Source organism: Berghia stephanieae, chromosome 15 (assembly GCF_034508935.2).
Source record: "Berghia stephanieae isolate SIO BIC M18660-M18661 chromosome 15, UCSD_Bste_1.3, whole genome shotgun sequence".
Classification (NCBI taxonomy): domain Eukaryota; kingdom Metazoa; phylum Mollusca; class Gastropoda; order Nudibranchia; family Aeolidiidae; genus Berghia; species Berghia stephanieae.
The window spans coordinates 15182704-15202919 of record NC_088374.1 but is presented as its reverse complement, the minus strand read 5'-3'; the positions used below and the strand labels follow the sequence as shown (position 1 = coordinate 15202919).

General features: G+C 33.6%; 1 protein-coding gene across 12 annotated transcripts in view; it reads right to left on the bottom strand.

Moving 5' to 3' along the window:
- LOC144960304 (uncharacterized) overlaps window positions 1–20216 on the bottom strand; it is a 40739-nt gene that overhangs the window by 3198 nt on the left and 17325 nt on the right. For 11 of the 12 annotated variants that reach the window (XM_078893354.1, XM_078893353.1, XM_078893355.1 and 8 more), the window contains 11 exons: window positions 17454–17558; window positions 12411–12548; window positions 11196–11333; window positions 8289–8426; window positions 5537–5632; window positions 4869–4973; window positions 3799–3936; window positions 2638–2775; window positions 1882–2019; window positions 705–842; window positions 1–86 (listed from right to left, as the gene is read on the bottom strand). The exon at window positions 1–86 is cut by the window's left edge and continues 52 nt beyond it. In XM_078893354.1, coding sequence (XP_078749480.1) covers window positions 1–86; window positions 705–842; window positions 1882–2019; window positions 2638–2775; window positions 3799–3936; window positions 4869–4973; window positions 5537–5632; window positions 8289–8426; window positions 11196–11333; window positions 12411–12548; window positions 17454–17558 — 1358 coding nt within the window. The remainder of the gene's footprint in view (window positions 87–704; window positions 843–1881; window positions 2020–2637; window positions 2776–3798; window positions 3937–4868; window positions 4974–5536; window positions 5633–8288; window positions 8427–11195; window positions 11334–12410; window positions 12549–17453; window positions 17559–20216) is intronic. The other variant, XM_078893362.1, reaches the window with a different exon arrangement.

Below are 20216 nucleotides of genomic sequence, written 5' to 3'. Positions count from 1 at the left end.
AATTCCTCATTGTCTCTTAAAAGCTTCAGATGTTTTTGTTTAAGATCCCCAACTTCTTGTTTTTGTCTGTTTTCTAGAGATGAAAGCTAGAATACAAACATTATTTAAGTGTTTAGATATAATATGTATCGTGTTAGAAAAAGTGATTACATATTAAGCTCACCAATTTTGTGTTTTGTTTGAATTCAGGAAATGACAGCTAGAATGAATATATGTATAATATGCAATAAGTGTTGTAAGTACGAATGAAAGTTAAAATAATAGAAAACCCTTTATATTTTTGGTTTGAATTCAAGTAATCAAAACAAGCACACAACTGCCTATGTTGTAATACATGTTAATTGTTTTAGATATGCTTTAAACATAATTGATTGAATAAAAGTTTAGCACTGTTATCAATAGATTTTGTTTGGTTATGAGTGAAAAACTATTAATTGTACTATCTCGTCAACAAGTGAATTCAAACCATGTTAAAACTGACGATTACGTCATTCTGCTACTGGATCTATGAGATGAAGGAAATTAGAGATGATATACATTGTTTAGAATATGCAAAGTTAATTATATCAATGTTTATATTAAAGAATTGCCTCTTCCAATAACCATACTTAAAGCTCCAATTTTATCAGTGAACCAGAAAATTTTATTTTTTTAAAATACGTCTAATCCATGTATTACAGTCTAAGTATAAATTTAACACTTACTAATTTTTCATTTGCTTTTTGTTTTTCAAACATCTTTGAAATGTTGTTGCTATTTTCTTCAACATCCTTCAATAGCTTGGTATTTACTTGCTTGTACCCACCAATCTCTTGTTTTTGACTGGATTCAAGACGTGATAGCTAGAATACAATAATAGGTATGGATGCTTTAATTGTGTTAAATTTGTATCGCATCGGAAATGAGAAATACACATTATACTTCCTGACCAAAGCTTTTATTTGAATTCAAGAGATCAAAGCTAACATAAAAACACATAAAGTATGATTTAAGTGTTATAAAGTGGTAACGTGTTAAAATGGTTAAATACAAAATATACTCACTTGCCCTTTGATTACTTTTGATTCAAGATGTGTTAGCTATTATACAAATATATGAATTTGTATTTAAATTTGTGTTGAAGGTTATTTAATTGGTTGGATTTATATTCTTATCGTTTCAAAAATAGGTTGATAGTGAGTGTCATTACGCGATGAAAAATCCAGTTTGATAAATCTAAAGCCATAAAAAATAGTTTTTTTCACTCCTCAAAATAAGTTTATTAGATATTTTGTAACCAAATGATGTAAAAGACTGCGTTTTATAATGAATTCAACGTATATGAGTAGTAAGCGAGTTGCAGATTCGTTAATTCTCATTTTTCTGTCTGCTTAAACAACAATTCGAAACCAAAAAAAGACTAAATTTGGAATTTTGTTTCCTGCATATATTTTAGATGAGTAAGAAGCTGTCTTTTAAAACTCTATTGAAGAGAATATAGTAAGCGAAAATATTCTGCAATCCTTAGGTTTAATATTTTAATTACTTGAACTGAAAGCACAATCCAACAATTACAAGTTTTCTCAGAAATTCTGTTTGATTTTTCAAAATTTTGGGTTTAAATAAATGTAAAGTAGCCAACGTTTTTCTTGTTTTTTTTGTTTGTTTTAATTATAGTGCTGAAATCTACAAATGAATGATATAAGGAGTATTAATGCCCATAAATAAAGTGATATTCGTCTCGTATTGAATATAATAGGTATATACAAATACAATACAGTATACTAAACATAATATCTTTACTAACTTTATGTATTTTTTAAAATAAAGACAAGAAAAGCAATATACAGAAAAATAGATAAATTACTATGGTGAAGTGTATTTGATACAATTCACACTTACTATTTTGTCTGTTTCTTTTTGTTTTTCAACCAACATTGGAATTGTTTTGCCCCATTCCTCATTGTCTCTTAAAAGCTTCAGATGTTTTTGTTTAAGATCCCCAACTTCTTGTTTTTGTCTGTTTTCTAGAGATGAAAGCTAGAATACAAACATTATTTAAGTGTTTAGATATAATATGTATCGTGTTAGAAAAAGTGATTACATATTAAGCTCACCAATTTTGTGTTTTGTTTGAATTCAGGAAATGACAGCTAGAATGAATATATGTATAATATGCAATAAGTGTTGTAAGTACGAATGAAAGTTAAAATAATAGAAAACCCTTTATATTTTTGGTTTGAATTCAAGTAATCAAAACAAGCACACAACTGCCTATGTTGTAATACATGTTAATTGTTTTAGATATGCTTTAAACATAATTGATTGAATAAAAGTTTAGCACTGTTATCAATAGATTTTGTTTGGTTATGAGTGAAAAACTATTAATTGTACTATCTCGTCAACAAGTGAATTCAAACCATGTTAAAACTGACGATTACGTCATTCTGCTACTGGATCTATGAGATGAAGGAAATTAGAGATGATATACATTGTTTAGAATATGCAAAGTTAATTATATCAATGTTTATATTAAAGAATTGCCTCTTCCAATAACCATACTTAAAGCTCCAATTTTATCAGTGAACCAGAAAATTTTATTTTTTTAAAATACGTCTAATCCATGTAATACAGTCTAAGTATAAATTTAACACTTACTAATTTTTCATTTGCTTTTTGTTTTTCAAACATCTTTGAAATGTTGTTGCTATTTTCTTCAACATCCTTCAATAGCTTGGTATTTACTTGCTTGTACCCACCAATCTCTTGTTTTTGACTGGATTCAAGACGTGATAGCTAGAATACAATAATAGGTATGGATGCTTTAATTGTGTTAAATTTGTATCGCATCGGAAATGAGAAATACACATTATACTTCCTGACCAAAGCTTTTATTTGAATTCAAGAGATCAAAGCTAACATAAAAACACATAAAGTATGATTTAAGTGTTATAAAGTGGTAACGTGTTAAAATGGTTAAATACAAAATATACTCACTTGCCCTTTGATTACTTTTGATTCAAGATGTGTTAGCTATTATACAAATATATGAATTTTTATTTAAATTTGTGTTGAAGGTTATTTAATTGGTTGGATTTATATTCTTATCGTTTCAAAAATAGGTTGATAGTGTGTGTCATTACCCGATAAAAAATCCAGTTTGATAAATCTAAAGACATTCAAAAATACTTTTTATTCACACTTCAAAATACGTTTATTAAATATTTTGTAACAGAAAGATAAAAAAGACTTTATTTCGTATTGAATTCAACGTACATGTGTAGTAGGCGAGTTGGTGATTCGCTATTTCTCTTTTTCTCCGTCTGCTTAAACAACAATTTGACACCAAAAAAAAGACTAAAGTAAGAATTTTGTTTAATGCATATTATTTTAAATGAACAGGAAGCTGTCTTTTAAAACTCTATTGAAAAGAATATAGTAAGCGAAACTATTCTGCAATCCGATATTTTAATGAATGAATTGTAAGCATAATCCAATAATTACAAGTTGTCTTAGAAATTTTGTTTGTTTTTTTTTATAATTTGCGGTTTACATTAATGTAAAGTGGCCAACATTCTTCTTGTGTTTGTTTCATTTATAGTGATGAAATCTACATAATGAGTAATAATGCCCATAAATAAAGTGATATTCTTCTCGTATTGAATAGAATAGATATATACAAATACAATACAAAATACTAATCTTAATATTTCTACTAACTAAGCCTTTAGTTTTATTCGAAATAAAGAATGAAATGTAATATATAAAAGATTAGATAATTTACTATGGTGAAGTGTATTTTATACAATTCACACTTACTATTTTTTCATGTCCTTTTTGTTTTCCAACCAGCATTGGAATTGTTTTGCCCCATTCCTCATTATCTCTAAACAGCTTCAGTTGTTTTTGTTTAAGATCATCCACCTCTCGTTTTTGTCTGATTTCTAGAGATGAAAGCTAGAATACAAGCAATATTTAAGTTTTCTAATATATTATGTATCGTGTTAGAAATAATGATTACATATTAAGCTCACCAATCTATTGATTTGTTTGAATGCAGGAATGACAGCTAGAATATAGTATGTATATATATATATATATATATATATATATATATATATATAACAATAATATGCGTTAATTATGCTGAATACGAAAGTAAAATAAAATAATAGCAATCTCCTTATTTTTTGGTTTGAATTCAACTGCCTATGTTGTAATATTTTTCGTTTTAGATATACCTTATATTTAATATATTGAAAAAAATAGCTCTATAATCAATATATTTTCATTGATTAACTGTGAAAAACAATTAAATGTGAATTCTAATCCTATTAAATACTCCCTATCACGTCAATTTGGTACTGAATGTTCTAGATTTATACATTTATATTGGCGAACAAATGATCAGAATATAAAAAAAATCAAATATATCAATGTTTAAATTACAAAACTCCCTTTTCCAATGAACATAATTGGATTCAATAGTCTGATGTCACGTTGCCTAGCAATGGTGAGCAGCGTGGTTCTAAATAAAGAAAATTGGTACTTTTCATTCTTCATGCAGGCTAGAACTGTTCATATGTCATGTGATCAGAATGTATAAAAGTCTAATCATATTTATTATGTTTTTCTCCTCTGGATATACTTTAATATTGATTTGAGACATATTTCATGAGAGCGTCCTCCATTGTTCCGATAGCTTAGAGCCAGCTGCTATGTGACTATACGTCATTACGAGGGAAGTGACGTCATGACTGTTGAAGCCAATTAACTTAATTTTTTTAGTCAACATTAAAATTTAATTTTTGATAATTGGACGGGCCGACATATAACCGTGTGTAGATGATGAGTCACATTGAGGCACGAAGGATAAAACTCCCACTTACTTGCTTTTCATTTTGTTCTTGTTTTTCAAACAACTTTGATATTGCGTTGCTCTGTTCCTCAACATCCTTCAAAAACTTGAGATTTTCTTGCCTAACCTCGTTAACCTATTGTATTTGTTTGATATCCAGAAATGAAAGGTAGAATACAAATATATAAACTATGATTTACCTATGTAAACTGGATCATATTGAATAGGTAAAATACAAATTATCTAACTTACCCTTTATTTTGTTTAAATTCTAAAAATGTAAAGTGGGAAACATAAACTGGTTATTCTTCAACTATTTTAAATCTTTATCATATTGAATCTACAGAAAAGTAATTCTTCTCATTAATCGATTGTTATCTTTGTTGTGACATTTAAAGGTAAAATAATGTAAAAGTCAAATTATTAATAACAATTTAACTATGATCTCACTCACACCATATTAAATATGACCACTAACCTAAATCTGCTGACCGAGTACAGAAAACTGAATTTGAAGTCAAATTGATGCAGTTTTTAAAATCTATGTTTAAATTACAACAATCATTCTCCCAAAGAAAAAATATATGTTATCTCCCATTTTTTCTTCTGAACATAAAATCTAATTCTAGCATTGTTCTGACATACACCTTCTAGAGTCAACGATTCACATACATAAATGACTGGAGATTTCACACTTACAAGGTTTTCATGTGCCTCTTGTTTTCCAAACAGCTTTGAGATTTGATTGCCCTGTTCGCCAATATCTCTCACCAGCTTGACCTTTTCTTGACATAGCTAACAAACCAATTGTATCGGTTTTGTTTTAAAAAATGAAAGATAGAATACAAATATACAAAATATGTTTTAAGTGTAAGACAGGTGTCGTATTGAGTGGTTTAAATACACATTATGCTCACTTACCTATATTCTTGTTTGACTTCAAAAGATGAAAGCTAGAATACATTCACAGGTTAAGTTTTAAGTAATTTGAATATGAATCGTATTGCATATATATTTTTAAAAAACGTCTGCTAGTTAATCCCTTGAATTTTGTTGTGAATTAAAAAGATCAAATGTAAAAGAGAACTGAAGGGACTTGAAAAAAAACCCGCTGATAAGTGAATTGGACAAATAAGTGCTAGGAGAGAGCTTGGGAAGGGGTAATGTTGGAAAAGAACAATGGTGGTGGAATGAAAAAGTTCAATAAGCAATAAAAAAAAGAGAGGGAAGCAAGGAAGAACATGGAGCCAAACTGAGATGCTATTAAAGTAGATAAAAAGTACCAAAGAGAGAAGAAAAAAAGACCCGTTGAAAAATCAAAGTTGGAGGCATTTAGAAAAGTATTTCAGATAGCAAAATATTGGGACAAGAATAGGAGAGATATAGAATATATTAAGATAACCAAATATGAGAATGGAAGAGCGTTGGGCAAGGATGAAGAGATTCGAGCACGTTGGGAAACTTATAACGAACACCTCGTGAATGAAGAGAATGACAGGAAGAGGAGAAATGTAGATATACAACCTAAATAGATTAGATGGCATAAGCAAAAACGAGGTGTAGGATGCAGCGCGCAAGATGTAAAGGGGAAAAGCAATTGGACCAGACGAGATACCATCAGACGTTTGGGAATCCGTTGGAGATGAAGGGTTAAAATTACTGGTACGGTTATTCAACGATATTTACCTTTTTAAAAATGCCAGAATAATGGAAAAAATAGTATATTGATCCCTATATACAAAACTGAGGGAGAATTTCAAAAATGTGGCATTGATAGGAGCATCAAGCTAATGGGCCACAAAATGAAGTATAGAAAAGAGTAATCGATAAGAAGATTAGAAAATATTTAGACATAAGTGATGAGCACTTTGGATTCGTTGTTGGTAAAAGTGCAACGGAAATTATATTTGCTTTAAAGGTGACCGTAAGGAGGAGTATAGAGAAAAGAAAATAGAATTACATTGTGTCTTCATTGACCTGGAGAAAGAAATGACAGGTAATTTCTAATAGCAAAGGGATGTAAAGAAGTATAACAAAGTTATCCAAGATATGTACGAAGGAAACAAGAAAGCTGTAAGGACGGCTTTTGGTTCAACTGAACTATTTAATGCAAGAGTACAATTACACCAAGGATCTGTTCTCTTCCCACTGCTGTTTTGAATAGTAATGAACGTTCTCAAGGAAAACATTCGGCGTGAATCACAATGAAACAGGATGCATGCGGATGATGTAGTACTTTTGAACGATACAAAAGCTGAGGGTGAAAAGGAGATGGGGGGCTGGAGACAGAAAGGAGAGGATTAATGGTAAGCAGGTCGAAGACATATTTTTTGAGCACTAGACAACAGGCAACAAACAAATTTCGACAAAGCTGAAAGGACAAATACACATCTGTTATATGATTTGCTATATTACACGGATTAGATACAGCAGAAAACATGAAAAACCAGTTGAGGTGGCAGATATGGAGATGTTGAGGTGTCATTTGGCCGGAAATACAAGTAAAAGTGAGAAATAAACGAATTCGAAGGTTTACTGAGGTTAATAATGTACCGATAAAGATGAGAGAAGATAGCTTGAAATGGATATTTTAAGAAACGAGAGACGAGTTCGTGGGAAAGAAAGAATTGGATATACAATTAGCGGGAAAGACATCAAAAGGGACGCCAAAAGACTAGATGGATGGTTAGGGTAAAGGACTATATGAAAGACCTAGGCCTGGAGGATGATGCTATGAAACGAGATTCACGGAGATGTGGCATTCATTATGGCAACCCTACAAAATCCGGGTTAAACTGAAAAGCGAAGAAGAAGAAGGAGGAGGAGGAGAAGAAGAAGAAGTAGAAGAAGAAGAAGAAGAAGAAGAAGAAGAAGAAGAAGAAGAAGAAGAAGAAGAAGAAGAAGAAGAAGAAGAAGAAGAAGAAGAAGAAGAAGAAGAAGAAGAAGAAGAAGAAGAAGAAGAAGAAGAAGAAGAAGAAGAAGAAGAAGAAGAAGAAGAAGAAAGAAGAAGAAGAAGAAGAAGAAGAAGAAGAAGAGAAGAAGAAGAAGAAGAAGAAGAAGAAGAAGAGAAGAAGAAAGAAGAAGAAGAAGAAGAAGAAGAAGAAGAAAAGGAAGAAGAAGAAGAAGAAGAAGAAGAAGAAGAAGAAGAAGAAGAAGAAGAAGAAGAAGACATGTAATAGAGACGTATATAATACAATTTAATTATGACGAAATTAATATCGTAATAAATATTGTCAGTCATTTCAATCTGTGTGTACAAATAAAGAATATTGAATTAGAATTAAAAATAATCAGAATACATTTAGTTATTGGTATTTAACTTACAAAGCCCATACTCTTCAATTTTATCAACTAAAAATAAATTATAATTGTTGTATAAGGACTATCACAACATAACACCATCTACAGATGATGAGTCACATACTTACAATCCTGTAAAGTTCACACTTACTAGTTGTTCATTTTCTTCTTGTTTTTCAAACAGCTTTGAAATTTTGTTGCTATGTTCCCCAACATCCTCCAAGAGCTTGAGATGCTCTTTCTTTATCTCACCATACTCGTGCCTTTGTTTGAATTCAAGACGTGAAAGCTGGAATTCAAATGTATGAGAAAAATAGGGTCTTGAGCTTTTTAAAAAAAAAATTAATAATTGAGCTTTTATGTTGCGAAACATCCACTAAACGTGTTCAAAGCTTTTAACAATGGGTTCCTGGTCCATAGCAACATTCAACATGTACGACGTGACGCCTCTTAGGCGATATTTCATTTTTTACGGACAGAAATGTGTTTTGAGTGTTTAATATTCGCCTCGCAGAGAAATGATGTGAATGCAAACTGTGCTCAATCGCCCTTTGATTTTGTTTGGTTTCAAGGTGTGACAACTGGAATACAATAATGTGAATTTGTATTTAATCTTAATCGTCTATGATCGGTTCGTTGACGAATTAAAAGACGACATATATTGTAATATCACATCTCCATAAAAGATTGTGATAATAAAAAGGTGCCCGTTAAAAATTGAGTCGGTCAATTCACTATTCAGATCCAAAGGATAGTGCTAAGTCTTGGACCTAAAACAAATTTGAGAAGCACGGTTGTCCTCAATATTTGCAATATTTGTGGGGCCGTGACCGGTACAGAGTGGAGAATTCAAAAAAATTCAACGCTCAAAATAGCAACACTGTTACAAGAAAACAGACGAGCAATTCTGAGACCACAACAAGACAAGATTTATTTGTATGTATTATATTGTCTCTCGGTGTTACTGAATAGGTTCGTTTTGGTTGTCAAAACCCTTTTTTATTTTCGACACTTTCTTTATGTAAAAAAAATAAAGTTATAATTTAATTAAATCAACAGACGTGTTTAATAATTTAATGATATAGTTTTGCGGGGTCCTTTTGTAATATCATTAGTCTGATTGTGGTTGGAAATATCCTTATATTGTAATGTCATAAAACAAATGACAGAATGGACAAAAAGTACGTTTATCCCTATATTGAAAACTGAGAGATATTTTCAAGACTGTGGAAAATATAGGGGCATCAGGTTAATGGGCCACACAATGAAGATATGGGAAAGAGTAATCGATAAGAGGATTAGAATAGATGTAAACATAAATGAAGTGCAGTTTGGATTCGCTGTTGGTAAAAGTACAACTGATTTATATTTGCTATAAAAGTGACAGTAGATAAGTATAGAGAAAAGAAAGGTGAATTAAATTGTGTCTTCATTGACCTGGAGAAAGCATTTGATAGGGTACCAAGAAATGAAATGTAATTTCTAATAGAAAAGGGGTATAGAGAAATAACACAAAGTTATCCAAGATATGTACGAAGGAAACAAGACAGCGCTAAGAACAGTTTTTGGTTCAACTGAACCATTTAATGTAACAGTAGGATTGCACCAGGGATCTGTTCTTTTCCCACTGCTGTTTGCCATAGTAATGGACGTTCTCACAGAATACATTCGGCGTGAATCACCATGGAACAGGTGCATGCGGATGACGTAGTACGTTTAAACAATACAAAAGCTGAGGGTGAATAGGAGATGGAGGGTTGTAGACGGGTGTTAGAAAGGAGAGGATAAATGGTAAGCAGGTCAAAGACAGAGTATTCGAGCACTAGACAACAGATAACAAACGAATTTCGACATAGGAGAAGGGAAAAATAACATCTGTTGTAAGATGATATATATTGTATGGATTAGAGACAGCAGTTTAAAAAAAACATAATAAAGCAGTTGAGGTGGTAGAAATGGGTATGTTGAGGTGGTCATTTGGCTGGACATTAAAAGCAAAAGTGATAAATGAACAAATTCGAAGGTTTATTGATTAAATAATGTACCGATAAAGATGAGAGATGATATCTTGAAATGGTTGGGACATTTTAAGAAACGAGAGACGGAGTTCATGGGAGAGAAAGTATTAGCGGGTAGTAGATTAAAAGGGACGCCCAAAGCCTAGATGGATGGTTAGGGTAAAGGACTATATGAAAGACCTGGGCCTGGAGGACGATGATGAATGAACCGAGCGATTCACTGAGATGTGCATTACGTGGCAATTAATGAGCTCAAAGATGATGATGGATGGTAGAGAAAGATAAGAAGAAGGCGAGAGAAGAGAAGAGATTAGAAGGAAGGAAGAAGCAAGAGAAGAGAAGAGAAGAAGAAGAAGAAGAAAGAAGAAGAAGAAGAAGAAGAAGAAGAAGAAGAAGAAGAAGAAGAAGAAGAAGAGAAGAAGAAGAAGAAGAAGAAAGAAGAAGAAGAAGAAGAAGAAGAAGAAGAGAAGAAGAAGAAGGGAAGAAGAAGGAAGAAGAAGAAGAAGAAAGAAGAAGAAAGAAGAAGAAGAAGAAGAAGAAGAAGAAGGAAGAAGAAGAAGAAGAAGAAGAAAAGAAGAAAAAAAGAAGAAGAAGAAGAAGAAGAAGAAGAAGAAGAAGAAGAAGAAGAAGAAGAAGAAGAAGTAGAAGAAGAAGAAGAAGAAGAAGAAGAAGAAGAAGAAGAAGAAAAAGAAGAAGACGAAGAAGAAGAAGATGATGATGATGAAGAGTAGGAGAAGGAGGAGGAAGAAGAAGAATATAAGGAGGTGTACAAGAGAAGTATATAAATTTAATTAGGACGATCTCACATCGTATTAGATACGGTCAGTCATTTTAGTCCGGGTGTAAAAATAAAGAATATTGAATTAGAAGTAAAAATAATCAGAATACATCTAGTTATTGATATTTAAATCATAAAACCCACACTCTTCAATTTCAACAATTAAAAATTAATTATAATTTTTGTATAAGGACTATCACAACAAAACACCATCTACAGATGATGAGTCACATACTTACAATCCTGTAAAGTTCACACTTACTAGTTGTTCATTTTCTTCTTGTTTTTCAAACAGCTTTGAAATGTTGTTGCTATGTTCCCCAACATCCTTCAACAGCTTGAGATTCTCTTCCTTTATCTCACCATACTCGTGCTTTTGTTTGAATTCAAGACGTGAAAGCTGGAATTCAATTGTATGAGAAAAAAAGGGACTTGAGCTTTTTTGTAATTTGAGCTTTTATATAGCGCAATATCCACTAAACCTGCTCTAAGCGTTTTATAATGGGTCCCTGACCAATAGCAACACGTAACATGCAAGATGAGACATGACGGCTGTTACGCGATATTTCTGGGGTTTTTTTTTCGGACAGAGACAACAATGTTTATGGGAAGTGCTCATTTTACACCTGTGTACGGTGAGAGAATGTCAGTAAAGAGCCTTTACCAAGGACTCAACTCTGCACCGAGCAAGGCTCGAACCCAGGACCTTACGACCCGTAAGCATGTGTAATACTACAAGACCACATAGCGGCACATGGGATGGACAAGTGCCAGATGAAAACAGAAAATAAAAAGTCACAGGGTCAGTTCCAAATTCAGCATCCAATTGCCACGGCACCTTCCGCCTGGCTGAGAGAGATAGAGATAGACACACACACATACAGAGACACACACACACACACACACACACACACACACAGAGAGAGAGAGAGAGAGAGAGCGAGAGAGAATGAGGAAGAGAGAGAACTACAAGCTATCGCACTATCGACAGAGCCATTTGAATACGAATGTGTAAAGCGTACTTTAACTATGTTATACGAGTATTTATATCGGAGTGAATAGATTATATGCGATTTTCTTATTCTAAACTGTTTTGGAACCACTAAATAAAAGTTAGAATAGAAATAAATAAAATGATATGGGGCTATGTGGTCAAGTGATATGACACTCGCTTTGGCAAGGAAGGCCCTGTGTCCTGGTCACGTTCGACGCATAGATGAGTCCTATGACAAGGATCTTTACTCACATATTCTAACCTTACTCAGGTGTAAAGTGAGTACCTGACCGTTTACAACGTCGTCTCTGTTCGAAAAAATGTATTATCGCCTAACAGACCTCATATCCCGTACTAAATGTTAAATTTTGCTATTGGCTAGGGGCCCCTTGTGATGCGCTTTAAGTACGTTTAGTAGATATTGCGCTCTACAATAGCTCTATTTTTAAAAAAAAATGTATTTAGAGTGTTTTATATACTTACTATTTTTTCATGACCTTTTTGTTTTCCAATCATTGATAGAATTGCATTGCTGTGTTCCTCAACATCTCTCATCAGCTTGAGATTCTCTTGCTTTAGTTCACCAACATCTTGTTTTTGTTTAATTTCAAGAGATGAAAGCTATAATACAAATGAATAAACGATAATATAAGTGTTTCAAAATTAAATGAAATTTACGTTGTAAGTTATCCATTCGATAACTAAGTTTCCATACTATACAATGCAGAAACTGTGACACATGATACTGAAACTTGCTTTAGTTCCAAAACATTTGTCTGTGTTTGATTTCAAGAGCTAAGAGTTATAATTCAACTAATGAACAATGTTTTAACATTTTTAAAAATGTATTGTGTTTAACAAATCAAATACCAATTCTGGTCATCAAATCCTCTCCTTACCACCTGCAGCAAAATCGTCATATTTGTTACGACACAAAATACATTTTTTTTAAAAATTCAGATATATTTTGTACATCACACACTTTGAAAAATGATCTTTGTTTAATTAATAAGAACATAAGGTTGTTTTGTAGAGAGCTTGTTTGTGTTTTAATATTTTTTTTCTGGGTAAGCGTGCCATTCTGGTAAAATACTGAAAATGATCAGTGAGGAGAGAGTTAACCCTTTTGTTCTTTATTTATGTCAGGGGATGAATGCTAGAATGCAAATACCAAGAATATGTATTCAGTGTTTTCAATTTATATCAGATGTATTTGAACATTTCACGATAGTCTAAACAGTTTTTTTAAAAAATTCTGAATCCAATCTATATGGGCTTTTGACCATTTTCCACATCATTCAACATACCATCCTATGATAGCCACGAGTAGGGAGGAAATGCCTAGTTGAACAGCGCTGAATTTGATAGCGTAACCACACAATTTGATACACCATTATGTGGGTTAAGTTACTGTAGTTTAACATAACATAACATATGTTATAGGGCAAAATAGAATAAAACTCATTGAATGCCCTTAATATTAAAATTAAGATATGAAGTGAGTAGAAAAGTGCCAGAAGACAATAGAGAATAAAAAATTTTTTTCGCGGCGGTGGTGGGGTTTGAACCTGCGACTTTATTGGTACGACAACTCCGCCTGGCAGGTGAGAGCGTGGCTCTACCGTGTGAGCTATCCACGAACACAAAAATATTCGTTTCAAACCCAAAGTCATTTCTAGATCCCTCTCTCACCCACTTCTTGAGATCGCCGATTCGTTCGCCACCATCGCGAAGTAATTTTGACCAGCAGTTAAGCTTAATAGCCAATATTCTCATCACAAACATATAACATAGAAACGATTGAGACATTGAGTATGCTCCGGTGTATGGGGTGAATTTTTAATTCAGAAAAGTGAGTGGAGCAGGCACTTATGTTGGTAACAACAAGATATGAAGTGAGTAGAAAAGTGCCAGAAGACAATAGAGAATAAAAAATTTTTTGGGGTTCAAACCCCACCACCGCCGCGAAAAAATTTTTTTATTCTCTATTGTCTTCTGGCACTTTTCTACTCACTTCATATCTTGTTGTTACCAACATAAGTGCCTGCTCCACTCACTTTTCTGAATTAAAAATTCACCCCATACACCGGAGCATACTCAATGTCTCAATCGTTTCTATGTTATATGTTTGTGATGAGAATATTGGCTATTAAGCTTAACTGCTGGTCAAAATTACTTCGCGATGGTGGCGAACGAATCGGCGATCTCAAGAAGTGGGTGAGAGAGGGATCTAGAAATGACTTTGGGTTTGAAACGAATATTTTTGTGTTCGTGGATAGCTCACACGGTAGAGCCACGCTCTCACCTGCCAGGCGGAGTTGTCGTACCAATAAAGTCGCAGGTTCAAACCCCACCACCGCCGCGAAAAAAATTTTTTATTCTCTATTGTCTTCTGGCACTTTTCTACTCACTTCATATCTTGTTGTTACCAACATAAGTGCCTGCTCCACTCACTTTTCTGAATTAAAAATTCACCCCATACACCGGAGCATACTCAATGTCTCAATCGTTTCTATGTTATATGTTTGTGATGAGAATATTGGCTATTAAGCTTAACTGCTGGTCAAAATTACTTCGCGATGGTGGCGAACGAATCGGCGATCTCAAGAAGTGGGTGAGAGAGGGATCTAGAAATGACTTTGGGTTTGAAACGAATATTTTTGTGTTCGTGGATAGCTCACACGGTAGAGCCACGCTCTCACCTGCCAGGCGGAGTTGTCGTACCAATAAAGTCGCAGGTTCAAACCCCACCACCGCCGCGAAAAAAATTTTTTATTCTCTATTGTCTTCTGGCACTTTTCTACTCACTTCATATCTTGTTGTTACCAACATAAGTGCCTGCTCCACTCACTTTTCTGAATTAAATATTAAAATTAATGCTGTAAATCTATTGATTAAAGATTACAATAATGATACACTGGTAAAGATAATATTTCAACCTTAATGCACTCATGCCAATGTGGTGTACAAACATATATCTTTAACCGGGATATGCAAAGCACACATACACACACACACACACACACACACACGCATACAGAAGATAACCATAATAATATCACAATGCATAATATATACATACAAGACTGAAAGCTCTGTACCCATCATATAATTCCCTGTCTACTAACACCTGGAAATAATCTATAGATTTTGCATTCTTTGTTTCAAATTTCAAATCGTTCCATTTCTAGACAATACGAATACCGAACCAGTTTTGTCTTATGTTTGTCTTGCATCTAGAGACCAAAATCCTTAAGTGGTCCCCTCTAGTAAAGTAAACGTAATATTAGAATATGACAAAAAAAATCAGAAAAGTCTCTCCTATCCAGACCAAGTACCAATCTATAAACCTAAATCAAATCCCCACTAATTCTTATATATGTGACTCATCGTCTCAAAACAGTATTATGTCGGAACGAACCATATGCTTAAAAGGCAAATTAAATGTTAAAATTGTCAAAAATATAAATTGTTGGCATTAGCATCATAAAATATGGCATCCATTCTCCTCAATAAAACATACAAACCCAACACAAGTCTGACATTTCTGGCTGTAAATTAAATATTCAACATCTTAACCAACCCGAAATTAATGCCGCTTTGAGGCGAAGGGTCACATATTTCAAACTTGGTAAGTAAAGAAATTCTAACTTTTGCTTATAAGATAAATACTATATTGCATAAATCTTTTTTGTAGCTCTCCTCTGTACACTTTCAATACTAATAGATTGTCTTTTATATAATGGGCTCCTGATGAAATTTCCGTATTCTAGAATTGGTCGAACGAGCAATTTATACAAATATAAATTTATATTGTTTTATCAAGACTTATAAAGGTTCTATATATTATTCCCACCATTCTGTTTGCACGGCTTACACAATTATCAATATGTTCATCAAAATTCAAAAGTAATTCAAATGTAACTCCTACATCCTTTTCATAAGGCACAACGGAAAGTAGATTTGACATAGAAGTATCGGTAAAATAATTATGACATGGATTATTTTTTTCCTATATGTAATACTCTACATTTCGAAACATTAAAATCCAAATGTCATGTTGTAGACCATATGAAAAGAGAAAATATATCATTTTGTAGAATGTTATGATTTCAGTTGTACTATAGATCTTTGTATCGTCTGCAAACAATTTGCAGGCTGCATTTATGCCTCATGGTAAATCATTTATATATAAAAGACATAAAAGTGATCCCAATACGCTTCCTTGGTGTACACCGCTAATTACATTCTTAAAATCCGACCCCACCCCATTGACAATGACACTTTGTATTCGATTATTAATAAAGTAATCAATCCAGTTAAAGACATTCCCTTTAAATCCATATGCTTTTAGTTTAATGAATAATCTCTCATGTGGCACAGAATCAAAAGCCTTTCGGGGATCAAGATAAACAACATCAATGCATTGATCACGATCAATTAACTTGGTAAAATCCTCCATCACCTGTAAAAGTAGAGTAATGCATGATCTCTTTGATCTAAAACCATGCTGGTTATCGTTTAGCATTGTATGACTTTCAAAAAAGTCCATTATTCGGTCTTTCAAGATAGACTCCATAACCTTACAGAGTATGCATGTTAAGCTGATGGGTTTGCAGTATCCAATTTGCTGCCCTTTTTATGAGTGTCAGTAACATTGACTTGTTTCCATTCAATGGGTAAGGTACCAGATTCAAGAGACTTATTAAATATTGTTGATAGCGGATGTGATATTTCAAATGCCACTTTTAAAAACATTTTCTTATATTATTATTGGCGAATGAAAGTTTAATTCAACACAATATTAAACCTTTTTCTTTGAATCCATCTCATTTGGACGCCAATATTATATTGCTCTAATGAATAATAATTGGCAAGAGAGATGGTATATAAGTAACGAGGTAGGTGTCAATTACCCTTATCCGTCGCCATCTTGGATTGTGACTCGCAATTTTCAATATCGATAATGATGATGTCAAGGATCAAAACTCTCCCTCTATGAATTGAGCAGCAAAAAAAAAAAAAACAAAACAAAAAACAAAACAAAACAAATAAAAATACTTCAACCATAACTCTTTAATGGCTGTAATTTTTCCGATGATACATTTATAAGGAAAAAGTCTAGATTCCTGATCTTACTTAACCCTCTCCTTACCAACTATAGGAAAATCGTAATATTCGTTACGATACAACAAACATTGATCTTATTCAATTTTCTTTTGTACAACATAAAATTTGAAAGAAAATGAACAGTGTGTTGTAGAGCATATTTTGCTAAAGAAGTAAAGTTTCGCAAGAATTTGATGCTATTGTGTCTGGGTGATAAAAACCCATACGTTTATGTTAGTTGGTGAGAAGTTTTTTGGCAAAATCCTGAAAATGACTGGTAAGGAGAGAGAGTTAAAGGGCGCAGTCACACAAACTTCAAAAATGGACATATGTTGTTTTCCTCCTGTACTCCTCAAATATTTAAATAGGTTTCAATTTAAAATTTGAGCGCAAACTGATTAACATAATTTTTCATACCTGTTCCCTTTTCTCCTGATTTGAGACAAGAACACGATTCCAAAACATCTTTAGCCTCTCAATTGATTTAAACTCTTCCGCAATCTGTTGCATGGCTTGGTTAAACTGAATTGAAATGAATATTAAACATGGATTATAGATTATAAAATATAATCTTTGACCTTGGCCTGGTATTATACTGGAACAAATAGGACATTAATAAACTTTAATTCTTACCTTTCAAAATCTAAATTGAAACAAATGCATTAAGAGGAAGGGGATGTTTTTGCAATTTGAAGAAGCTCGTATAAATAAACAACAATACGAAATGAATTGCAAACCCCAAAGTATTCAACGAGAAACATAGTAGATACAGTAGACCTATCGGGTTTTTCTCTTTATCGACAGAGCATGATTAAAGAAACACAAAAGACATCTCTCATTCAACTTAATGGTGTTTTTGATAAAGAGAAACCCAACACGACCATATTATGTATCTTCATTAAATATATTGAAGAATCCATTCTATTTCCAATGGCAATGGGAGTGGGTGAATGTTGACTTTTAACGTTAAAAAACTTCCTATTTCTGAAATTAAGCTCAATCTTCTTCATCTAGTTCATTCTGATTTACTCCAAGAGACAAATATATTTTAAAAACTCAGAAATGTTATAAAGCGCAACATCTACTAGCCGTGTATAAATAGGCAAGGAAGGGTTGGAACAGTGTGTAAAAATACAAGGGATAGTTGGGAAAGTGTAGAAGGAGGCAAGGACGATTGTGATTGTATGAAAGGGGGTAAGAGAGAGTTGGGACAGAATGTCAGAAGGCAAGAAAGAGTTGGGACAGTGTGTCAGAAGGCAAGGGATAGTTGGGACAGTGTGTAAGAAGGCAAGGGAGAGTGGGGACAGTGTGTAAGAAGGCAAGGGAGAGTGGGGACAGCGTGTAAGAAGGCAAGGGAGAGTGGGGACAGCGTGTAAGAGGGCAATAACGAGTTGGGACAGTGCCTAAGAAGGCAAGGGATAGTTGGGACAGTGTGTAAGAAGGCAAGGGATAGTTGGGACAGTGTGTAAGAAGGCAAGGGAGAGTTGGGACAGTGTGTAAGAAGGCAAGGGATAGTTGGGACAGTGTGTAAGAAGGCAAGGGATAGTTGGGACAGTGTGTAAGAAGGCAAGGGATAGTTGGGACAGTGTGTCAGAAGGCAAGAGAGAGTTGTGACAGTGTAGAAGGAGGCAAGGCCGATTGTGACAATGTGTAAGGAGGTAACGGAGAGTTGGGACAGTGTGTAAGGAGGTAACGAATAATTGGGACAGTGTGGCATGAGGTAACGGAAAGTTGGGACAGTGTGTAAGGTGGCAAGGACGATTGTGACAGTGTGTACGGAGGTAACGGAGAGTTGGGACAAAGTGGAAGGAGGCAATGACGATTTGGACAGTGTGAAAGTGGGTAGGGGAAATTTGGGACAAGGTAAAGGGTGGCAAGAATAGTTGAATTTTTAAAAAGAACTATCTATATACAAATCACTTGTAACATTTTTATGGCAATATCACAATTTGTGGGTCTTTGTCTGCGTTCAAATTCATACGCTCAATCAGCGAGTTAAGAAGAGCTGAACTGGTACTATTACAATATTCTTCTTCTTCCAGTGTCATATCATGGGTTGAGGTCGACTTGAAATGACACGCCAATCTTCCCTGTTGACGGCTTGCTGACTGCATTCGGCTGCCGACAATCCTGTCCATGTCCTCACATCATCTATCCAAGTTCTTGCTGGCCTGCCTCTTCCTCTTTTCCCCTCAACTCTACCCTCAAGAATGTCCTTGTTGACAGTTTGATGACGTCTTAGGTGTCCAAAAAACCTTAGTTTTCTTGTTTTTATTACTTTCATTAGGGTCGGTCTGATATCAAGGATGTCACAGCCTTCTTGATTTGTTTTCTTTTCTTTCCAACTGATTTTTCCAAGGCGACGGAAAGTCCACATTTCAAAGGCCTCAATTCTTTTCTCTATTTGTTTGTTCAAGGTCCATGAATGTTTCTGACCCGTAGAGAAGTGATGAGTGGACATAACATTTGAGTATTCTTATTCTCGTTTTCATCTGCGTTTGTTGCGAAGTTAAAATGTTATTCAGTTGGCTGAACCTCGACTTAGCTATAGCAATCCTGTTTTTCACTTCCAGCTCATTCTTTTCGTTGTTGGTCATTGTCTGAATATTACTAAAATGAAATTGCTGTCCTAATTGGAATATCCAAAATTTCACAGGAATTAAATGCAAAGTAATTATATATCGGTGGTATGTTTTACTATATTTCTTTCTCAGAACAATCCTGGAATTTTGATGTTTAATTTGTAGTTTTTAAATTGAAACAGATAGGTAAACCAGGCATTAAAGAATCACAATAATCAATGCATGAAAAAACATAAAAGACAAAATTAATGCTTTTAAAACATTTTGAATTCAGAATTCTGTCTACTGTCCTATTCTCCTAGGGTAAGTTTACAATATTTGGCATAGATAATCATGGTGATATTCCGTATACACACTTGACAACAAACACTTCAAGATTCGATGCTGTGGTACTAAAAAGAACGAGGATCTCTATTGGCGAAACATCATTTAGGTTAAACAAAAATAAAATACCATCACCCTGAAACCAGAAGTTCAGTTTTTAAAGCCCATTCTTCTGAAGGAATGTATTCACACATCAAAGGAGATTGGAGTCAGTTTTTTTTATTGAGCTATAATACTAACTTAAAAAGTTATCTTGATTGCAAATACGAGTTTT